Source organism: Amblyomma maculatum, chromosome 8, assembly GCF_055883805.1.
Source record: "Amblyomma maculatum isolate TAMU_Amacu chromosome 8, ASM5588380v1, whole genome shotgun sequence".
Lineage (NCBI taxonomy): Eukaryota > Metazoa > Arthropoda > Arachnida > Ixodida > Ixodidae > Amblyomma > Amblyomma maculatum.
In genome coordinates, this window is record NC_139351.1 from 71,589,355 (window position 1) to 71,610,100 (window position 20,746).

The following is a 20,746-nucleotide window of genomic DNA, read 5'->3' on the forward strand; positions in this document are numbered from 1 at the left end:
AAAAAGAAAGCACTTAGGCGGTCGCCGAACGCAAGGCGAAAAGCACTCGAGCGGTGCGCTTGGCGAAGATGCGAGGCAAGCAACGGGCGAAACAAAAAACGAAGCTCACCTTTCCGGGCCTAGGCACGGGGTTCTGACACTGCTTGACTGTCGGCAGGTTGTTCTTGATTATGATCTTGTGATCCTTGTACCAGGCATCCGCCAGCGGGTCTACCACGAGCAGCTTGGTTTCGTTGGGCACAGCCTTGATCCGTTCAACCACCTGCTTGTGGTTCTCGTTGGAGATGTTTATGCCGTTCACCTCGACTATGCGGTCTCCCTCGCGCAGGCCTGCCAGCTGCGCGGGGCTGCCCTCGTCGATCTTGCCCAGGTACTGGCCGGGCTTGGACTTCTCGCTGTGCAGGTTGAAGCCGAAGCCCTCATAGTCGGGCCACTTGACGACATGGCAGAGCCGGATCGCCGGCGCGTCCGGGGACAGCGCTACCGCCGACATGGCTTTCGTTTCCGAGCGTTTCGTGACGCTGCGCTTCTTTCGGGGACAGGCACGCGACGCGGAATGTCGCACGCGGTAGCACGCGTGCCAAGCCGGCTTTCGAGAGTCGGAGAAGTGCGTGTGGACCAAGCGCGCACAAGACGAACCAGCGCGCGAGACCCCAAGCTCGCGGTCGTCGCACACAACACGCACACCACAGCACACACACACGCACCGTCGACGACCGCAGGCGACGCGGATTCACTCGCGCAGCAACTGGATCAGCTAGGCTAGGCTCACGGGGCGACCTCGTCACATCCGACGAAGTGGGAAGGTACGCAGAAGTGGCGACGAAATAACCACTGGCGGCGCAAAAAGAAACGAGTTTTGTTTTACCACTGCTGCCCTCTGCGTCATTAGGAACTAAAAATGTTTATCTGTACAAAGCCTGGCCTGTTGAGCCTTGGCGCTGCTCATTGTTATTTAAGCCAATACAGTTCTTTAGCACTGTATGTTAGTTGTTAGTTAGTTAGTTTCACAAGCCAAAGTGTGTCTCTTTTTTTTGCATAAGTTATTAAAATTGTTCATACATGTTTTGATTTAAAGAACTACAAAAAACTTTTGAAATTAAATATTTTTATTTTTTTTTTTGTAATCTTTTCGTTCGAACCTCTTTAAACAAAAAAAAAAGGGGGGGGGGGGGGACACAGGGGCCTAAAAATAGGTAACACTCAATTACTTTTACTTTTGTAGTAAACATTCCAAAGCTTTCGAATCAACTACAAGCCCAATTAACTAGTTCGTGCGCAACCCTGCTGCTCGGCGCGGGAAATTCGTGTTTTATTTATGAAGCGCGTCAAAGATATGCCTGCTGCGCAGTTTTTGCTGCAGTCATTTTTATCACATTCGCGCAAATGCCTAGAGGTGGCTTAGACCGATAGATAGGTACAGGCTAAAAATTCAGTTCGCTTCTTTTCGCCGTACTTTCAGCCGGCATCACGTCTACTGCGGCTAGTCCTTAGACACTATGCAACACTCGCATAGTGTCAAAGGTAACCATAGTGTAACCAGCCTCGCATAAATATCTGAAGCCTTCCTGACTCGCAAGAATAAAAAGATCAATCAAACTTTGAAGTCAGCAAAAAGCTAGACGGCTTAACCGGAACCATATGCTGGAACATATAACCGGAAAACAATATAATACGCATTCATAGACTTTGTTCAACTACAAACTGCATACGAAAGACACCACCAGACATATACAGTCTTTTTTAAATATACACAGCTGTTTACTTCAAGGCTAACAGGACCCCTGGAAGAACTCGAATACCTGAGCTTGAGAATTGGGAACAATAAAATTTCTTGTCACCTACAAGATTGCGAAAGTTGGAAGTGAGCATTGAGCCTCACTACACCCCAGTAAAATAAATAAATAAATAAATAAATAAATAAATAAATAAATAAATAAATAAATAAATAAATAAATAAATATATAAATAAATAAATAAATAAACACTTTGGAACCAATCGGAATATCTGAAATGGTACAAATAGGTGCCATGTTAGAGTTCACATTCCAACTGGAACTTATTGGCAAGTCCAGTTGGATGTCGCATTCCAACTTGGCAGTAAAGTGGGAATTTCCATGGAGAGGCCAGTTGGTTCCATTCGGAATTCTCATTCCAGTTGGTTTCCATTAGATAGGTCAATTGGACATAGCAGCTAGTTGTGCAATCTATAGATTGCTATAATATTAACCAGTTCATGTTTCAAATGAATACTCGGTTGAATGAATCTTTGCCAACTGGTGAGCCTAATGGGTCGTACCCATCGAACCTAATAAATCGTGCCAATTGAATCCAATGGGCCTGCCCAACTGCACTCAGTGTATTGATGTGAACCTTCAAATATTTCACAAAACAAGCACACCTAATATTCGAGTCATAACAAGTTATTGGCAGCTTAACCTACTCAACTGCATTAATAATCTACACTATCACTGTGAACAAATTTAAATGAAATAAGTGCACTCTACTGGCAAGAGACGCTAGAAGTGCGTTCAATATTTTATATGAGATACGTTATGTTGCTGAGTGACTATAGTGTTTCTTGTGCGAGATGTAAGCTTACCCGTACTCTTTGATTTCCATCAAGAATGCGAATATCAGTTTCCACATGCAGAGTAAACATGTAAGTTGGCAGTCACTTTTCCTCGTGCCCAAAATGGTATGTCCTATTGGAATTATTCTCTGCAATGGATATGGCCCACTGGATCCCTTTGGTACTTTCATTGGACCCACTGAACACAATTGGCCTCATCCATTGGCTGCAATGGGTTAAGTGTCCAAAAACACCATTTCAAATTTTCAATTGGTTCCAATGTTCATTTTTTTACTGGGACGGCTTAGAAGCAAGCCTCTTGGGCTACATTTGGTGAAAGCCACATATCCCATATATGAAGAGAATGTGACACCTTCCGTTGATGAAATTAGAAAGACCATCAGACTCCACCCATCAATGTCTCATGGGCAAAAGAACCATATCGACACATTCTGCAGCATGGATGAGGTGGGAGCAAGAGACACTCAATCTTTTTGTCCACTGTCATCTGGAAAACGAAGTTACCGTCGTGCGCGTCGCACAAGCTGTGTACCCAGAATTCATCTATCCCTCTTATTGCCTTCTCTTACGGCGCATTCGGTTGGGGGGACGAGAGCAGAGGCGCCGAGCAGTACAGAGCAGTACAGGAGCACGCCGAGCAAGGGTGTAACTGTCCTCTCACGGGAACGCTCTCTGCGTGTCGAGAGCAGCGCGCCACGACCATGTGACTGCACTTCTCTCCCCAATATTCTTCGCCTGCCCGCAGTGGCGGCAGTTGCAACCCAAGGAGAGGCCAAAGCTCCGGGTAGAACCACTTGTTTTGTGTGCCTTTGTTCTCACAGCACGGTGATCTGCCTCCTTTGGCCCTTTCGACGCCAGCAGCGACTCTCAAGCATGCATACAGCACCTGAGCAATGCTTTCCGCTCGCTGAGCGCCGATGCTTTGCAGCCGCCATTTTGAGCGTCGCCGACTCGAGAAAAAAAAAAACATGGCGCTGATATGACGCTTTATGCCATGCGACTTCTTCTACACTGGCTTTAGACGAGGGAGCAGTCGGGAGTGCATTTGATGCTCTCAGCGGAGGAAAAGCCCTCCTCCTCTACCATTGGAATTCAGTGATTCTACTCCTGCTCTCCCACTGGAGGGCGTCCGCTTGTCTGAGAGCACTTTCGAAGTGCTCTCGAGTGCGCCTGCTCTCCCACTCAAATTCGCCATTAGAATCTAGTCTGCTACCGGTTATCTTCCCTTCACATTACATGTCCTACCTATGCCCATTTCTTCCTCTTGTTCTCGATCAGAATGTCATTTTCGCAATGGTTCCCTGACCCACTATGCATGCTTCCTATCTCTTAACGTTACACCTACCATTTTTTGTTCCATAGCTCTCTGCGTTGTCCTGAACTTAATTAGACCATTTTTAAATAGCCTCTATGTTTCTGTATCCTAGGTGAGTATAGGTGAGATGCAATGGTTATATACTTTCCTCTTGAGGGATATTGGTAAGCTGCCATTCATGATCTGGGAGTGCTTGCCGAAAGCGCTTCATCCAAATCTGATCCTCCTAGTTACTTTCCTTTCATTGTTTGGATCTGCGACCACCAGCAGTATAAGTGGACATATTGTCTTACCACTCCCAGGGCCTCACTACCTATTCTAAACTGTTGTTCTTTTTCAAGGCGGTTGAGTACTCCTTAGTATTCTGCATAATAATCTTCGGGCCCACCGCTCTGCTTTTCCGGTCTAGGTCAGGCAGCCTGTTCTAGATTTATGTATAAAAGACGAAGCTTGATTTAGATTAATTCCTTTTCCACATTCAGGACAGTTCCACGCAGTAATAAGCAAGCAGTTGCAACAAGCATATAACCGGTAAACCATTAAGGGCCTCAGTTACTATGCTCCCCCTTATAACATCCCACCCTGACTATCAATTGACACTCTGAAATTTCAGGGTACGCAGTTTGGTCCCCCATTTACTAGGTTCCTGCCAGCAGTATGTACCAATGAAAAGAAAGTGCAAAAAATAAGGAAAATGCGAAGGTTGCGATTTTATTTAAACAGATAAAAACGACACTCGTAGAATAACACGCGGCACTACCAACCAAACACATACTCTAGTGCTCGCGAGATCATTGTGGTGTCGTGATGTAGCGCGGGCGGTTCGGGTAGGGTCACCTGTCGGCCACTGGCTGAGGCCCGGTACGCCTGCACTAGAGGACGGGCCTGGAATTTGCACGTGTTCTCGTTGTTTGACATGTCGCATGGCTCGTCAAGTGGTCCACCGGGCTTCACACCCACCATGGTGTGCGCCCCAAACACCTTTCCATTCTTGCTCAGGGCCTTCTTTGCCTGTAGCTGGGACTGGTAGCGGAGGTACATCCAGTTGCCCTCAGAGCTCACCTGTACATTTAAGAAAACAAAGGACATCGAACGATTGCTCTTGCAATAACATTTTCGTTTTTGTTTTTAACAGTACTCTCAAGATCTTTGACACTGCAGACAAAGTGCATTCAGTGCTTCAACACAGCGAATGAGACCTTGACCTGCAGGTGCATTTCCCATCAGACCAAAGAGCCCCTCAATGACCTCTCAGTGGATCAACAGTCGTCTGTCTTGGCTGTCGGTCCAGACATTTATGGCTTTTCCGCAGAGCATATGAGGACCTCTAGTGCTCAACAGTAATAAATACATTAGGTTCATTTTCATGTGGTGTTCATCTCTTTTATACCTACATATTAGTACAGTACATTAGATGCGAATTCTCTGAGAAACTTTATTGTACACATTCCAAACTAGCAGCTGAATGTAGCCTCCTTCATACTGCAAATACGGCCCTTTCATATGCCACCTAACTAATGCAGTAAAAAATATAGCACTACATCCTCTGCTGTTTTCTAGCTGCAAATTTTTCCCGCCAGTAATAATATCCATCTTTTTTCCCCTTGATTTCATGCACCACATGCACCTTAGAAATATTTAAAAATTCCACAATCCCTTTAGTGTAGACTTCATAAATCCTAGTGTTTAGAATAACATTCCAGATTCAAACTAATTTAAAAGTTTTCAAATAATTGTTGCTTTTTTTTTTTTTTTTTTTTTTCTAGAGGACTAAAAGATTGGCTTTCCTGATGCCTGGATGTGCTGTTTAGGTGGCAAAATATAATGTTGTGGATTGAAATGGTGACTGGGCACGAAAGGGTCAGATCCGAGGTGTATTTACCCTCATAAGTAAGGGACAAACTGCACGCAAGAAACTACGATATTTGTATGCCTTTGCTGTACTCTCCCACTTTGATCCCGAAGGTCTGATATTTAATCGAGCGAGAACAGATTTGCGAAAGGGCACCATGGCTAACATATTTGAGTCTCAATGAGATGACAACAACACAAATTCCCCAGTCGTTTCAGCCGAGAGAAATCAGCAACCAGACCAAGGCAAAATTATGAGGCAAAACAAAAAGCACAATTTCAAAACAGAACAAAAACCAATGCACAGCAACAACAAGAATTCTGTTTTTGTTTGTGTGGTTTCAAATGTTTACAAGGCTAGCTAAAAAAAAAAAAAAAAAAAAAAACAGTATTTTGGTATGGATCGGCTAGTAAATTGACCCCAATAAATGTGACGGACACATTGCAACATACTTATTACAAGAAAATGTTGCAACCTGTTCCTGTGACATATGATGTAAAAGAATACTTGTCACAACATGGACATGACATTACAGTTTAACAAGTCTTTCTTGTAATATTTCATGCAGTTCTTCGTGCCTCTCAGTATGGAGAAGTGCATTTGCTTCCTGTTGTTTCATAGAGCAAGTTACTTTTCTAATAATGGTATGTCCGTGCGAGGGAAACTTCGGGTATGCGTGAAAAGATGTACTGCATGCACACATGGAAAGTTAAGACGAACTGATTAACATTGACTGCATTCTGCAAAGCTTTCCAGCAACAAAAACCATCTGAACCTCAGCCGTTTGTTTTCACTCACAGAATGAATACCATCTCCTTGAATTTCACCCCAAGCGCTCACCTTGTATTTGACGATTGTGCCGTACTGAGAGAACTGCTGTAGAATGTACGAGCTGTGGGCAGGTAGATACCTAGGGTGAAGATACTCAATTAGCGCTGTTTTTGGTACCACAAGAACAGCTAGCACGATGAGAAAACACTAAGTCGTGAGTTAGCACCATGTCATTGCAGTACGTATCGCAACACAACAGTGCGTATCTACAGAAAGATCATTAGCTCAAGACCACTTTCTTGCATGTGCCAGCAGGAATACATCAAACGTACCATTCTCAAACTGAGCTCTACAGGCCCATATATGTATCTCAATATCAAGTCACATTAAAGCCTAGTAAATACCACTGGACAGAAATGTTTCGTCTCATAAACTAACAAAAAGAACCTCTCCCAGTCTTATGCACATGCAAATATGCATGAAATAATAAAAAAAAAAAACCTTAAGTATGCACAATGTGTGAAGAACTGAAGCTCCAGGAAAATTTTCCAACAAAAATTACCCTGGTTCATAGAAACTTTGAAGATGGCAATGTCGGCAAGGACATAAAGTATACACAAAGACAAGGACAAAAAAAAAAAAACCAGAAAAACCGTGGTTTTAAAATACTTTGGAGCCTTATGCATCCAGGTTCCCTTTTGCATCACCTTCAGTACATATAATAAGAAAGATAAAAGCAAATACATATAGAGGCTGGCTGTATACGTACCCAAAAACTGTGACCCACGTGCCATCCGAAGAGGAAAGTGATGACCTTTCACTGTAAAAAGCAAAAGTGAAATGTTGTTGCTCATATAGATGAAAGAACAAGGTCCTGACAATAGTCTTGAAGAGAAATAAGACGGCAGGAAACCACTGTGCTCTGTAGACCACAGCAAGTTAGGCCTATCTGCTTTACATATATGAATGTCTACCTCGCTGCATGAGTTAGCACTCCTTTGTGAGGTCATGGCCGTGGGCAAATGTATACCATTCTGCTGGCTCATTGTAACGCCTATATAGGCATATGATAATGAACAACTAAAAGAAGCTTAGTGAATTATAAACCTAACTGTACGCAGAGTTAATGATAACCTACAGTATATATTACTGTATGTTGGCTATAAGGGCCGCTGCACTGGAGCTCACTGGATTGATTTTGGTGCAGGATTACTTGACATGCACTGGCTCCGCATGGCAAAAGCCACGTTTCAATGGCGGCGAAAAGCAAAAGGTACCCACGCGCTGTGCAATGTCGGTGCACGTTAAAGAACGTGAGCTGTGCCACTTTGAGATGCCAATCCCCACATACTGGCTATTGCACTTCGCTTTCATACCCCACATACCAGCACTAAACTAAATGGGGGGCTTATACAATTCACTTCCTCCAAAACGAAGCTGGCATCACATGGACACAGCAGCTGGGTACCGAAATTACCGAAATCCTTGTGGAAGGTACAAATAATTAAATCAGCACATTTCTCAGAATAGTCATTATTTTCCTTTCATGCGCAACATTTCTTTCCATGCCTATTTTAAACCCACAACCCTCGTAATACTGGTTACAGAGGGGTTAACTGCTTTGAGTTTAGCTAGTGTACTTGGTCCCAAGACAACTGAGCTCTTGCTTCACTTCTGGTACGATCGAATCCAACTTCTCTCCACAGACAGGCCATACAAGATCCAGATTGCACTACAAAAAGTGCCAATGAGCTCTGACGGTTTCTGAGCAAATTCTTCGAAGATTCTGAAGCTTTTTCCACTGGCATTTGGCTTCACTTTCTCATTTCTGATGCTAAACAACTAACATCTTAAAGATAAGGCCCACACACTGCGCCAACTCATACTGAAGAGCTAAACTTTTTCTTTTCTTCCCATTTGAATTCTAAGACTAATTTGCACCACGAAGTCTAATGACCGACAGTTTTCAACAAAACATGACAGCAGAAAGGCATTGCAGTGCTTCAGTCAATGCCTGCTGCAACGTAGAAGCATTCCATCGGCTGAAGCACCAAGCTTAAAAGATAGAAAACAACCAATCCAGTGTGCCGACCCCATGGTAACCATGATGTCATAGAAAATATGAAAGTACCATGGTTTAGTCTGAGCTCTTATTCATAGGATTAAAAGGCAAGCTAGCGTTTGGCATCCCCTCTGAAATGTCCACTAGTGAGGGGAAAAGAGTAGCACTTACCTTGGGCTGAAGAGTGTGTCCACCTGTCCAGAAATATTGAGGTTGCCAGATTCCTGCAGCACGCCTGAGAGACAAAAATGACAGCTCACGTGAACATCAAGCCTGACGGTACGCACCGCACACACTGCAGTCAAAAGCATATTCCTAAAACACCTGTAGGAAAACAACTAACAGCAAAGACATTAAAAAACAGCTAGGCAGAAGAAAAAAGAGAAAACCTTGCCCAATGACAAAAAACCGAGAGGTATGAGTGAGCAGTGTTCAAGGCCAATTTGATTAGCAAAGCAGGTTCATCCTGTGTCAACAAACCCCGTTTCACTGACAACCAAAGAATTAGTTTTTGTGTGTGGCCACATGATGTCGGCATTTCTGTCACATGACATCATGATGGTAGGTGTATTTAATGTGGAATTGCGTCAGTAATTGATCAGTTGAAAGTCAGCGCGTGTGCTGTCCCCGTCTTTCTTGTCCATGCTCGTGTGCACTTGTACATTGTTACAATGCCCCAACTCGACCAACTTCCTGTGCTCTTAGTGCTCTGTTGTTTACAACAGACTTCACAAGGGTAAGACAGCTGAATTACAGATGCTTCCACGTTTCCAATATGCATGTGCCTGAACAGTAGCAGTGGTGCTGAGCTCAGGCGCCTGTTCCTGATGCTACAAGTGCTTAGGACGCAAATGAAGTACACATGTACACCATAGATAAACTGGTCACCGACAAACGCCTGAAAAAATTCACTAAAAGAAAGCAGCGCATGGTACAGCAAGATGTGTGGCACTCACTTGGAGAGTCCTGACACCAGCTGTCCTGTGCCTGGAAAGAAAAAAAGGGGAAGCCTGTTTGTAGTCAAGTAAATGTATGTGCAGTTATGACAGCACCACCACTGCCAAGTTTATTTTCCACCAAAAAAAGAAATGTTATCACATTAACAGTGCCCTTAGCTGGAGGTAGAGACTTTGTCAAAAGTGTAGAGCCCAAGGGGGGTGTGCTTCTAAGCCACTTCGTACGGCTTGCAATGCATTCCCAGTGTTCCGAATCTCTAGACAGTAACAAGAATTTTTGTCCTACCCTCTTCAATGGGAAGGACCTCCACTAATGCTAAATCAGCGCCACTAGATGGCTGAAAGGCTGTACAAGTACTGCTCTGAACAGGTTACAAGACATTCTTCAACCAGTCTTCGAGCATCACTTGTATGCAATTTTGAAATTTACTTTCTTCTTTCATTCACTTTCATTCATGATCCCTTCATGTGCATCACATTCATTTCAACAGCAGATTCTGTGCAAAACGCAGTGCCTTGACAGAAGCCATATGTACACGTACAACTTGATTGTTGATGCTACAATTATGCTGCTATGTGTCACACACCATGAGGGGTGCACCTGAGGCGAGTTAGGTTTAGAGAGCTTAATGTCCTAAAACAACATCAGCTAGGTAAGACATCACAGTGGAGGGCTCCAGATAATTTTGCTCTTATACGGTTCTCCAGTATACCCTGAAATTGCACAGTACATGGGCACCGTGCATTTCACACGAATCAAAATGTGGCCGTCATGGCCAGGATCGAACCCACATGTTTGTGATCCCCAATCAAGTCTCTGCAGGACACACTTGAAACAATGACTAACAATGAATAAACAATGACTAACCCTCTCAGGTGGCTCAGTGGCCATGTACAAAATTAGGCCAAAAAATCTTGTTATTAACCGCACGATTCAGTCAGCGTCAAACAGCATTGCACAGGTTGCAATTCTGTTTGCAACCTGTGCGATGCAGTGTTGCACTGCACTGCAAGCACACAAAGCTGCAGCAGACCAGCTCAAAATAACCACTTATTTCTTGTGCCTGAAAAAAAATGGTGTTCTGCTGCAACTACTTGAAAAGTATTGCTATCTTAAATCAAAGTATTAAATAGTTTTTCGTAAAACTTTTCAAGACTATTATGCCTGGCGTCCTTCTTGGCGTCCTTCAAGAGGTGGCATCACAAAACCACCTGCCAAAAGCCACCTGCCACTATCAAATCCATCTATTAAAGCAAAAGCATTGGAGCTCCAATAAAAGAAAAACCCGCCATCCTTTAAAAAGTGATTTCATACAACGCGCAGCTGCTCTGTAGGTGGAAGTTGGCAAGCAACCAGGCCCTAACAGTGACTGGTCGGCGTGGTGTGCAGCACCACAAGACCAATTGACCCGGCCAAGTTTGCAGGTGCCGAGAGCAGCGATGGTAGGTTGGACCCATCACCTCCTACAAGTGCTGAACAAAAATTAAAGGCTACAGAGAGCATGTCGTGCTGCAATGAAAGAAACTTACTGCAGCAACATTCCTTGTGACAATATCGCATTCCACTCTTAGCGTGAAGATTTTTTTTTACTTAACGTTCATTGCAGTCCATTTTGTTTCACTGGGGTCTAACTGCATTTGCAAGATTGCAGGCAAAAAGCAAGTGAGAGATGCATACCAATGTACAGGACAGGGGTTCTGAAAAGAGGCTCTGTCTGGGTGGTCCCGACAGTGGAGTCGCCGCCTGTTGCCGAGTTGTATTGGGCGTCCCATCTGTTCGGGGGCTCAATGCTGTCAGCCAATCAGATGCCGGGCTCCGGGCATCAGATGGCGGCCCCGTTAGGATATTAGGCAGACAGCCAGCACTGGTGCCACCAAATGTACCCCCTGCACAAGGTGACCCACATGGGGCAATGCTCAAAAATGTGGCCAATGAAGTCTGCCTCAAATCGTATTTGCTTCTGATCTTTACTTTTACGCTTTATCACTGGCGCTGCAAGGGTCCACCTTTTGTTGGCTAGGCAGGTAGGAGCCAGAGTAATCGTGAAATGTCATAACCACTACCTGCTGTTGCCACACAGCTTGCGATGACCATCGTCTTTCCACAACCACCAAGCTCACTTGTTGCTATCGTTGACACCAAGTTCCTCAGTTTCTTGTGAACATAGGCCAGCCTGATGAAATGTATATTTGAGCACCACATCAGTCTGCTCGTCAGTGGCCCGTGGCATTGTAATCAAACATTCCTGTCACTTCCTTGTGCCTCAGTGGCTATGGAATTAGACTTCTGGGTCCGAGGTAGTCAAATTGCTCATTAAGCTCATAATAAATGTCACGCTGCGTCAAAATTGTAGTCATATGCAAGTTACTCATGCCTGGCATCGGCACATCATTCCAGTTCGGTTTCTTGTGATGTCTATCATGCTGTTTTTGTGTTACTTTTCATCAAGACAAAAGGACAGATGAAGTAGCTGTGAAACCAATGCAATCTGCTTTAAGTAGACTGGACACGTGGAATATGTCCTTAAGCACAAATATACCTGACTCTGGAGATCGACTGCGAGGAAAGTGTCACCATGTGATGCTTGCACTGTTATTTGCTAATAAAAACAAGATGCAAGACTCTTCACTGCAGCCAGGACCCCTTCAACAAGTCCTAGTTTAGCCTATAGGCAAGCCGATTAGTGAAAGCAATGTCTAAATAGCTTTACTGCCATGTCCATGTGAAAATGTGTCATTAAATTTTAAACTAAATGAACCATAATTTACATCCCCTTGTCACCTCTATGTGGGTGGTCCAGCAGTCGTGCTATTCCAAAATGATAGCATTAGGAGCCTCGCTCTTCATAAAATGAGAATTGCGAATTTTCTGAGAATTTTCTGCCTTAAAAGGGCCATCAGTGATGACTTCCTGCAAGCTCTTAACATTTATCCGCATGTTTTTCAGCACCTGGGAACTGAAAGGTTAAATTACCTTTCCATGTTTCAGTTTCCAGAAGTTTACATTGACATAAACTGAAAAATAAAATAAAAAACCATGCTGCATCAGTGGGCATTTTTTTTACATCAAAGCAATAACTTATGACTGCCATACTCAAGTCAGCAGATATGATGGATACACCATGCTGCTCACGCCAAATGATTTTCATGAAACCGTGGTTAATCTGATTTAGCCATGGTGAACAATGTTTCATCTACCGCACCCTGCAGTGTCATGCCAGCAGATCCACGGGGATTATCCACAATGTTGTGAGAATCGGTTGATGCCATGAAGGTCCTTTTCGCTGAGGGTCGCTCAAAGGGTGAAAGAGACTTTTTTCTAGAGCTCTATCCGACTACAGTTACTGTCATACCGTTTAGAACATCTGATATCGTGTTTGCAATTTAACTTATGCAAACAAATACAGCCAATTTACATAGTTCAGTGAGCAAACATGGCAATTAACTCAGCCTTACAATTCTTTTTTTCTCAATAATTAGATGAGAGACATGATTACAACCAAATGTTGCTACTGGAAGCACCCAAGGATAAGTGTAAGGCACAAATGTGAAAGCATCAATACAGACCTTTCTGTGTCTCGTGATATTGCTGCGTACCAGCTCTAAGCTTTTCGTAAAAAGGACAGCACCATGTTTTTCAGCGGCACCTGCTTTATCCTGAACAGATAACTGCAATGTCAGACAACTGCTCAGATGCACAAGTTCCTCGCAGCAGCATCTAGCACTCACAGTCACACCGGTTTGAGACGCTTGCCAAATGAACATGTGATCACATACGTTGACACGCACACGTCATGCTAGTCTGCAAGACAGCTGCTGGCCCAATATGTGCGTACTTCACCCGGAAAGAAACCACCTCAACAGTAAACAGAAACTATTTGCACATACATTTTCCATATGCATGTGCAGGTTGAGTGCACAGAAAGAAGCAAAACAACACAATTTGTCACAAGTAAAGCACACACTTTATTCTGCATTGGGAATAGTGCTAGCAGGATCAGTCTGCACCTCACAGTCAGCAAGACCTGCAGAGCCCGCACGTCGACCAATGTCAAGCAGCTGCCTCAATACGGCGTTCTCAGTGGACAGACGCACAAGGGTCTCTGTCTGGCGGGCACCATTAGCCTCATCGATCTCAGCAGCACGTCGCATCACCTCGGCCATCTCGCACACCTTGTCGGCCAGATGATGGCAGTCGCGGGAGCCTTCCCCAAGGCGCTCCTCAGCCTGACGCACTGAACCCAGTCGCGCCACCTACGTGACACCCACACACACCACACCTTTGCAACCAGCAGCTTGGACAAATGACAACAATCTGTAACACACTGTTAATTTCTGCCTTCCTCATTGAAAACCTGTCTCAAAGAAATACAGACTCCCTGCCTTCTAACCTCAAAATGGAAAAGAATGCTGTCAGTTCTATGACGAAATCCTGCTACTTGAATGTAGCCTTTCAGGAAGCTATACCGATATGCCGAGCAGCTCTACATGTGTGGCAAATCTTGAGACTAATGCTGAACCTGACCCAACAAACAAAACCATGCCCACTACTCAGACCCGCAATACCAAAGCAGCAAGAGCAGGGGGACTGTGGGAGCCCCAGTCAAACTGTGAACCTGCAATCTGATGAATAGCACAGCTGAGCTTTTGTGGAAGTACAGACGACCATCTCATTGTTACCTCTGCACCTCATCACAAAGTGACACACACCATGAGCATGTTTCCTTCCTCTGGAAAGAGCACATACTAATTTTTTTTCAATTCATTGTGCTCAATGGCTTTTCTGAATGCAGGAGTCTAGTGCATATAGTAAAAGAGTGCGCACTGCAAAGTATCAGAGCTCAACTTTGATTTTGTTGCACAGGTTGCAAGGGTTACGAGAATGACAAGACTGCCCCGCCATATGCGCATGCTTGCCTGCTCTCGGTACTTGGCCATGATCAGCTCGAGGGCCGACTGGTGCTCCTTGAGGGCAGCCACGAGCTCGCGATTCTCCTGCTGGAGCTCGCGCATGTGCCGATTCTCTTGCTGAATGGACAGCACGAGTGCGGCACGTGGCCGCGGTGTGGTCGCCACACAGCTCAGCTGGGCCAGCTCTTCATGGTATTGGCGCATGGCTTCCACACCCTGGCTCACGGCTTGAGCCTGAGCTAGGAGCCGATCCGCGTTGCCGTCCTGTTCGCGCAGGCGGCCCACGAGGCGCCGCGCCTCGCCCAGAATCTGCTGCACGCTCACGGTGGTGCTCATCATCTGTGCCGCTGAGGTCACTGGCACAGGCCTGCGTGTAGCACACACACAGCCAGGCAGCTCTATAAGGGGCCACTTTACGCAATTGAGACTCAACCCTTCAAGTGTGTCTTTGCATCTTCAACTAGTGTTCAGACTAGGAATCCAATGTAACAACAAAGTAGCAAGTGGAGGGATGCCAATTGACCTAAACTAACTGGGGTTTTTTAACTTTAACAACAAAGTAGCAAGTGGAGGGATGCCAATTGACCTAAACTAACTGGGGTTTTTTAAAGTACTTGGAGTGTTTTGCTTCAATCAAAATAGAGACGCTACAACTATGATCAAACCTGTGAACTTATTCTCAGAAGTACACTGCAGCCACTGACCAAGTGTTACCGTGATCGATCAGAATATGCAGCACATGCTAATTCAAGGGAAACGAGGGAAGGGGCAAAAAATACTTGAAGGGCTCATGAACACTGCCCCGTTACCCTAAAAAAAAAACAACCACTGCAGCGAGCCAGGAAACTAAGCAAGAAAGAGGCAATCCTTTTATCACCCACTACCCCGTTCCATGATCCACGATGACAACGAATTAAAGGGGCTTTAAAAAGATATTTTTGCTGTGCCAGGTAGAGAGATGGCAGCCTTTGAGTTAAATTTTTTAAAGCTGTGTGGACACTATAATTTAGAAATAATTTTAGAAGTCACTCGTCACAACTGCTCGCAACATATCAGGGCGACACCTCACCATAGGTATCAGCTGCTCCATCGTCACTGATGTGAACTGGACCATCTTGGTCTAACCTCTCATTGGACGCACTCAAGTAAAGCGGGTGGAAAGGGGCATGGCAACGTCCAGTTGCGACATATTTTTATTTCTTCTTTCACATCGATGGGCATCGAGTTGAGGGGGAAAGAAGGAGCATTATTTTTACTGCCGATATTGTTAGTGTTAGGGAAGCCAGCTTAAAATGTCGGAATACTGAATGCTGTGCAGAATTTCTAGTCTTAGTATACAGTAAATATCTTTTCATGGCCTATTGAACAGGAAGACACATCCGTTTCTTAGGCACAGAAAAAGGATGAACTACCCTTTCTTCAGTGAGGAGACCACCCTCCATGAGTAACAGAAGGAAAATCAGGTGCTGCTGCCAGGAACTTATTTTCTTCTGGACCACAAACTTGAAATCAATGCCAGGCATATTCTCCGCTAGCCATTATTTCCTGATAATGAAGCCCTTTATGTGATCAAGAGTGATAAAAAGGGAAGCTTGCCATCTGGCCTTGCCTCGTGCATAACAAAATAATGAACATGTCTCTAACATCAACTGTTTCCCCGTTTCACTTAAACCCATTAACCGTCATGACACGTTATGCCATGAGTTAGGGATGTACTTTTTTGTGTACGGAGACTGACTACCAGAATCACCATCATGAGAACTGACCTGCTAGGCTAACCACAAAAGGAAGTACGGTCAACATGCAGTTTTGAGGGGCAGGCTCAAGACAACAATATGCCATAGGTCTACCAGAAGTTCCATTCACCTACGAAACAGCCCTAAGTGCAACGTGTCTTGTCATCCAAACATTTCGAAGGTGCAGTAGGTGCTCAAGTAGTGGCCTATGAATGATCAAAATCTGTGCCTTCCAACGATAAATGGTCGACAAGGCCAAAGTCAGCAGGTGATAAAGGTGTTTGAAAAATGCACCATAGCGATGCCCCAATGTGTAGTGCCACAAGGGCACGGCTACACAAGAGTCAATACTCCAGTGCATGCAGGCCACCCTAGTTCAAGGCCGTGCACCAACCTGGTGAAAAACTGCTTTCCCACAGAACATACAATTGTGAGGGCTATGCAACTTTGCTTTCATAACATCTCCATCAATAACCAGAAAGCAGTTTTCATCAGTATGATGCAGCAGATGAATGTGAGCCAATGTGCAAGCTTGAAGAGCATCCCTGTAGCTCCTGTTCAATGCTGGCCAAGCTTCCACTCTGCCTAGAGCAACTTTTATTAGTCGCAGGGGTTCAAACAGGCGATACAACATTGTGGCCAGAACATATAAATGCCACTTGATTTGATACAAAAAGGTAAAAGCAGGACTTTCGTTGCCTGGATTCACCACAGCTCATTCAACATAAAGCGATAATGGAAATGCAAGATCGGCTACATCCGCCGCTTTTGCGGGTGGCCCTGGTGAACACTCCCAAGATTAGGTAACATGCAACAAAGTATCCATCAAATTAGAATATAAAATGGCCACTGTTGTGGCTCAGTTGGTAGAGCACCGCACGCAATATTCACAGGTCGCGAGTTCGGATTCCACTGGGGGCATTCTAACCGATTATCTTTCCGCCAAAAATTGATTACACTATTTTATTTTTCTATCAACACCAAAAATGAGCAAAAATATTTTTAAAAAAACTTCCTCGCACTTTTCCTGGTTCCCCGACACCTATACGACATGCTACCGCTGTTCAAAAATACAGTCAACGCAGCACCTACACCATGCAAACACCGGATAGGCCGAATGACAAGCTGTTCACCCAGCAGGTAACGTTTCGAGTGATAAGTCAAGAGCATGGTGCAACCCTTTTTTTTTTTTTATCCCCCGAGTTGTAGATTTCCTGAAGGTAAGATATGCAGTCGTGCCCCATCCAAAAGGCAGCAGGAACTCCACTTAGTGGCATAGGAGCAAGCCCTGTTGGCTCTAAACTTTCACAAAGGGTGTACATGATAATGCTTCCTTTTAGTCAATGTCGGTACACTGCACTGCCTATTCCAGTACACTATTCTAGTAGGATAGTGCTAGCATCTGCATAAACCTAGCTAGCAGTCTGTACTAGTCCCATCATCATTCTTGCAACGTAGCTCTGTGCTATGATTTTCAAGTATTTGATATGCCCCAGCTAAGCAAACAAGAGGAAAGTATCAGGTTCATATGTGTAAACCAAAACATTAAAATCACCCCCTGTTTTCCCAAGGATCCTAATCCCACATTACTTACATTTACTTTTATTTGTTTATTTAACAATGCTGCCAAGTCGCCTGACTTCAAGCAGGAGTGAACACACACACACAAAAAGGACCAACTACATCCCATAAGATTACGAAATGAAGCAAATGAAACTGGACAGAGTACAAGAACATGTATGCATTTTCTTCAAATTTTTAATAAATGCATCATGCATCAACACTGGGGCAACCGAAAATGTGTTTTTGGTAATTTATTACAGTCGCTTAAAAAAAAATAAAAATTTGAAGTGTATGTAGTGGCATATTCTTGGATCATTTTGCCGTTATCGAAACGTAAGCTAGTGCGCTATGTGTGAGCGGTTAAAAAATACATTACATATTTTTCTTCTTTTTGTATCGAGTTATGCTAGAGAAAACATTGCACGTAATTAGTTTAACCAGATGTGGTCCGTTCAGTAATTAAAGGGCCACTGTCCAGGGAAGGACCTTTTAAGCAAAGGAGCCCAGTGTTTCGATCAGGTACCGGAGATAGTCTGTGCAAAATGCTACAGTGACACGCGCGCCGCAAAGCAACGAAAATACAAATCAAAGCTCTCTCATGCTCTCCTTCGGGAAGCCAGCTTCCCCGTGTCCTGCGCTGGCCCTCGAGCCAGTTATGACGTACTTCCCGAGAACGATGTCCATTGGTCCGTCTCGCTGACTGACGGGAGGATGGGTATCTACGCTTTTTTCCTCGCCGCGGCCAGACTGAATCCAGCGGCGCGCCCTCCCTCACCCGGGAGTTTTTATATATATATATATATATATATATATATATATATATATATATATATATATATATATGTGTGTGTGTGTGTGTGTGTGTGTGTGTGTGTGTGTGTGTGTGTGTGTGTTTCTTTCTTTCTTCTCTCTTTTTTTTTTTTTTTTTTCTCTCTCGCGGAGTGCCACGCCTTACCTCCCGCCAAACGCGGAGGAGGAAGGGGAATTTGTCTCGCGGAGGCTAGACGACCTCGGGCAGGAGAGTGAAAAACCTTTGCAAGGGAACGGAAGGAGAGAAGCATGACAGAATCGGGTGATTGCGGTGGCTGTAACTGCGTTATTAGTTACTCTTTTCAAAAACATTTTGCGGCCTTGCGTTCTAGGGGCGAAGTCTCACAGTCACGGGGAAGAAAATATTTTCGACCGGAGGGTGGACATTGGGCCTGTAATAAACTGTACATGGCTCTTTAGCTCATGATCCATGGCAGCATGTGCAAGAAACAAAAATGGGTCCTGAGCCAGAGGCTGCAAGGTTGCTTTTGCCTTAACTCAGGAGCTATTATCTGAATCGACACGTTGTGGCAGTCTGAGAGATTCAACAATATCACGAACCGCAAGGGCGCAACAAACAGCACAACTATTTTTTTTTTGATGATTCTATTGTGTTAATAGCGTGCAACGTCATACGTGATCACATGTCCATTTGGCAAGGCAACGAACTCTTGCGTGGAGGATTTTCCGTGCGAATTGTGAGGATGCAGAGCACAAATGGCGCCAAGGTAGCGCTTGTTTCCAGTCGCTGCTGCAGTAAAAACCCGATGATGGGGGCAGGCTCACCTGAATGAGGTGTTCCCGGTGTGCCCGCGTACATGGCCGAAGACTCGAACGATGCTATCGACACCGTTGTGGTAAACACACACCTGTCCAAACACGGGAAGGCATTCAAACGGTGAGCAACGGCCACAGTAGCGCGGAATCCGACGTCCGAACAGTGATAGAAAAACAAAAAAAAGAAAACAGCAAGCTTCGGATGTACAACAACCACTTTGAAAGAAATAGCGCACTGATACCTCGCTAGCTACAAAGGCTCAAGTAAGAGGGGAAATAAATACTCACACAGTCGCTGCCTGCTCCCTGCTCCGCCTGAAGAAAATTTTGATTAGCGACTTGACTTTTGATGGCATCGACTTCGACTGGTGCTGGCTTTTGAACAAAAAAAAAAACCTAATCTATTTGCAATTCAAGTAACTTCTAACGTTTATTCAGTAAAATAAATTTGATAAGCAGAAATTATTGTTAAAATATAGTGCCTTAGAGAAATTTTTAGGCCGAGGCTGGAGACACGCCCGTGGCAGCAGCCGACCCCACACACGTTTCTCCTGCTGCCACGCACAAAAATACGTCACACTCACGTGACCCGCGCATGATGACGTCAGTGGATGCGCGCTTCCGTTTAAAATGGCGCTCTGCAAGTGTTCAGCCGAGTAGCGTTTCATCAGTGTGATATTTGCTCGTCATAGCTTTAAAGGTGTTAATTTTGTTGCGGCGGTGTTAATTATTGCTATTGGTACGCATGAGCTATTTTGTGTTGTGAGTTGTGCGGTAAAGGCGAAGTGTTGCACGCGCGCAGCGAGAAAAAGTCAATTGCTGCGTTCCTGTCTCGTGTAAGATACTACATATTTTGGCGACGATGATGTTAGCTTAATCCAAGACCTCGGCGTAGACTGCTGACCGTCCATCATGAGCTTTTCAGGTCTTCAGCCGCCTCCGCCCTTCCGTGGGAGTAATGGAGGCTGGCGTCTGGTGCCTCCACTAGATACCTCCACATTTTCTATACATTGTCGCCGTCGTCCCCTTCAGCACCTACCGCTGCTGCCTCACACTCCGGTGACGATGCTATCTTTATACTGGCGACGCATTACAAATCTTCCGTAAATGTGATCGCCGCACGCCACCGTTTTCACTGCAGAGTACAAACTGCAGGAGAGATAGCATATGAGTACATCGGTGCTCTTCGCAGCCTTGTCGGCGACTGCGATTTTGGGAGCTTCGCGGACATCATCAGGGACCAGCTGGTGAAGACCATTAGTCACTATTTCAGTGAACGCCATCTCCTTCTTGACTCTGTCGCGCTAGACAGTGCCAGCAAGCTTCCTGTGAAGCAAAGGAGCTATCAGAAGAGGTCGCACCAGTACAGCGCGTGGGATGCGAGTGCACATCAGAACGGG

General features: G+C 44.9%; 2 protein-coding genes across 2 annotated transcripts; both read right to left on the reverse strand.

Annotated features, from left to right (window-relative positions):
• Window positions 1–4,601: 4,601 nt before the first annotated feature.
• LOC146181465 (nucleoporin NUP35-like) lies at window positions 4,602–19,731 on the reverse strand. Its single transcript, XM_084576515.1, has 8 exons — window positions 19,635–19,731; window positions 19,356–19,438; window positions 11,228–11,436; window positions 9,550–9,580; window positions 8,765–8,828; window positions 7,301–7,351; window positions 6,601–6,670; window positions 4,602–4,970 (listed from the first exon to the last, which is right to left on the reverse strand). Exons 1-8 carry the CDS (start codon window positions 19,700–19,702, stop codon window positions 4,665–4,667), a joined length of 882 nt encoding a protein of 293 aa, XP_084432641.1. The 5' UTR covers window positions 19,703–19,731; the 3' UTR covers window positions 4,602–4,664.
• LOC146181466 (FGFR1 oncogene partner 2 homolog) lies at window positions 13,492–19,684 on the reverse strand. The gene is made up of 4 exons (XM_084576516.1): window positions 19,635–19,684; window positions 19,356–19,438; window positions 14,467–14,827; window positions 13,492–13,803 (listed from the first exon to the last, which is right to left on the reverse strand). The coding sequence occupies exons 3-4, from the start codon at window positions 14,797–14,799 to the stop codon at window positions 13,516–13,518; spliced, it is 621 nt and encodes a 206-aa protein (XP_084432642.1). The 5' UTR covers window positions 14,800–14,827; window positions 19,356–19,438; window positions 19,635–19,684; the 3' UTR covers window positions 13,492–13,515.
• Window positions 19,732–20,746: the final 1,015 nt, after the last annotated feature.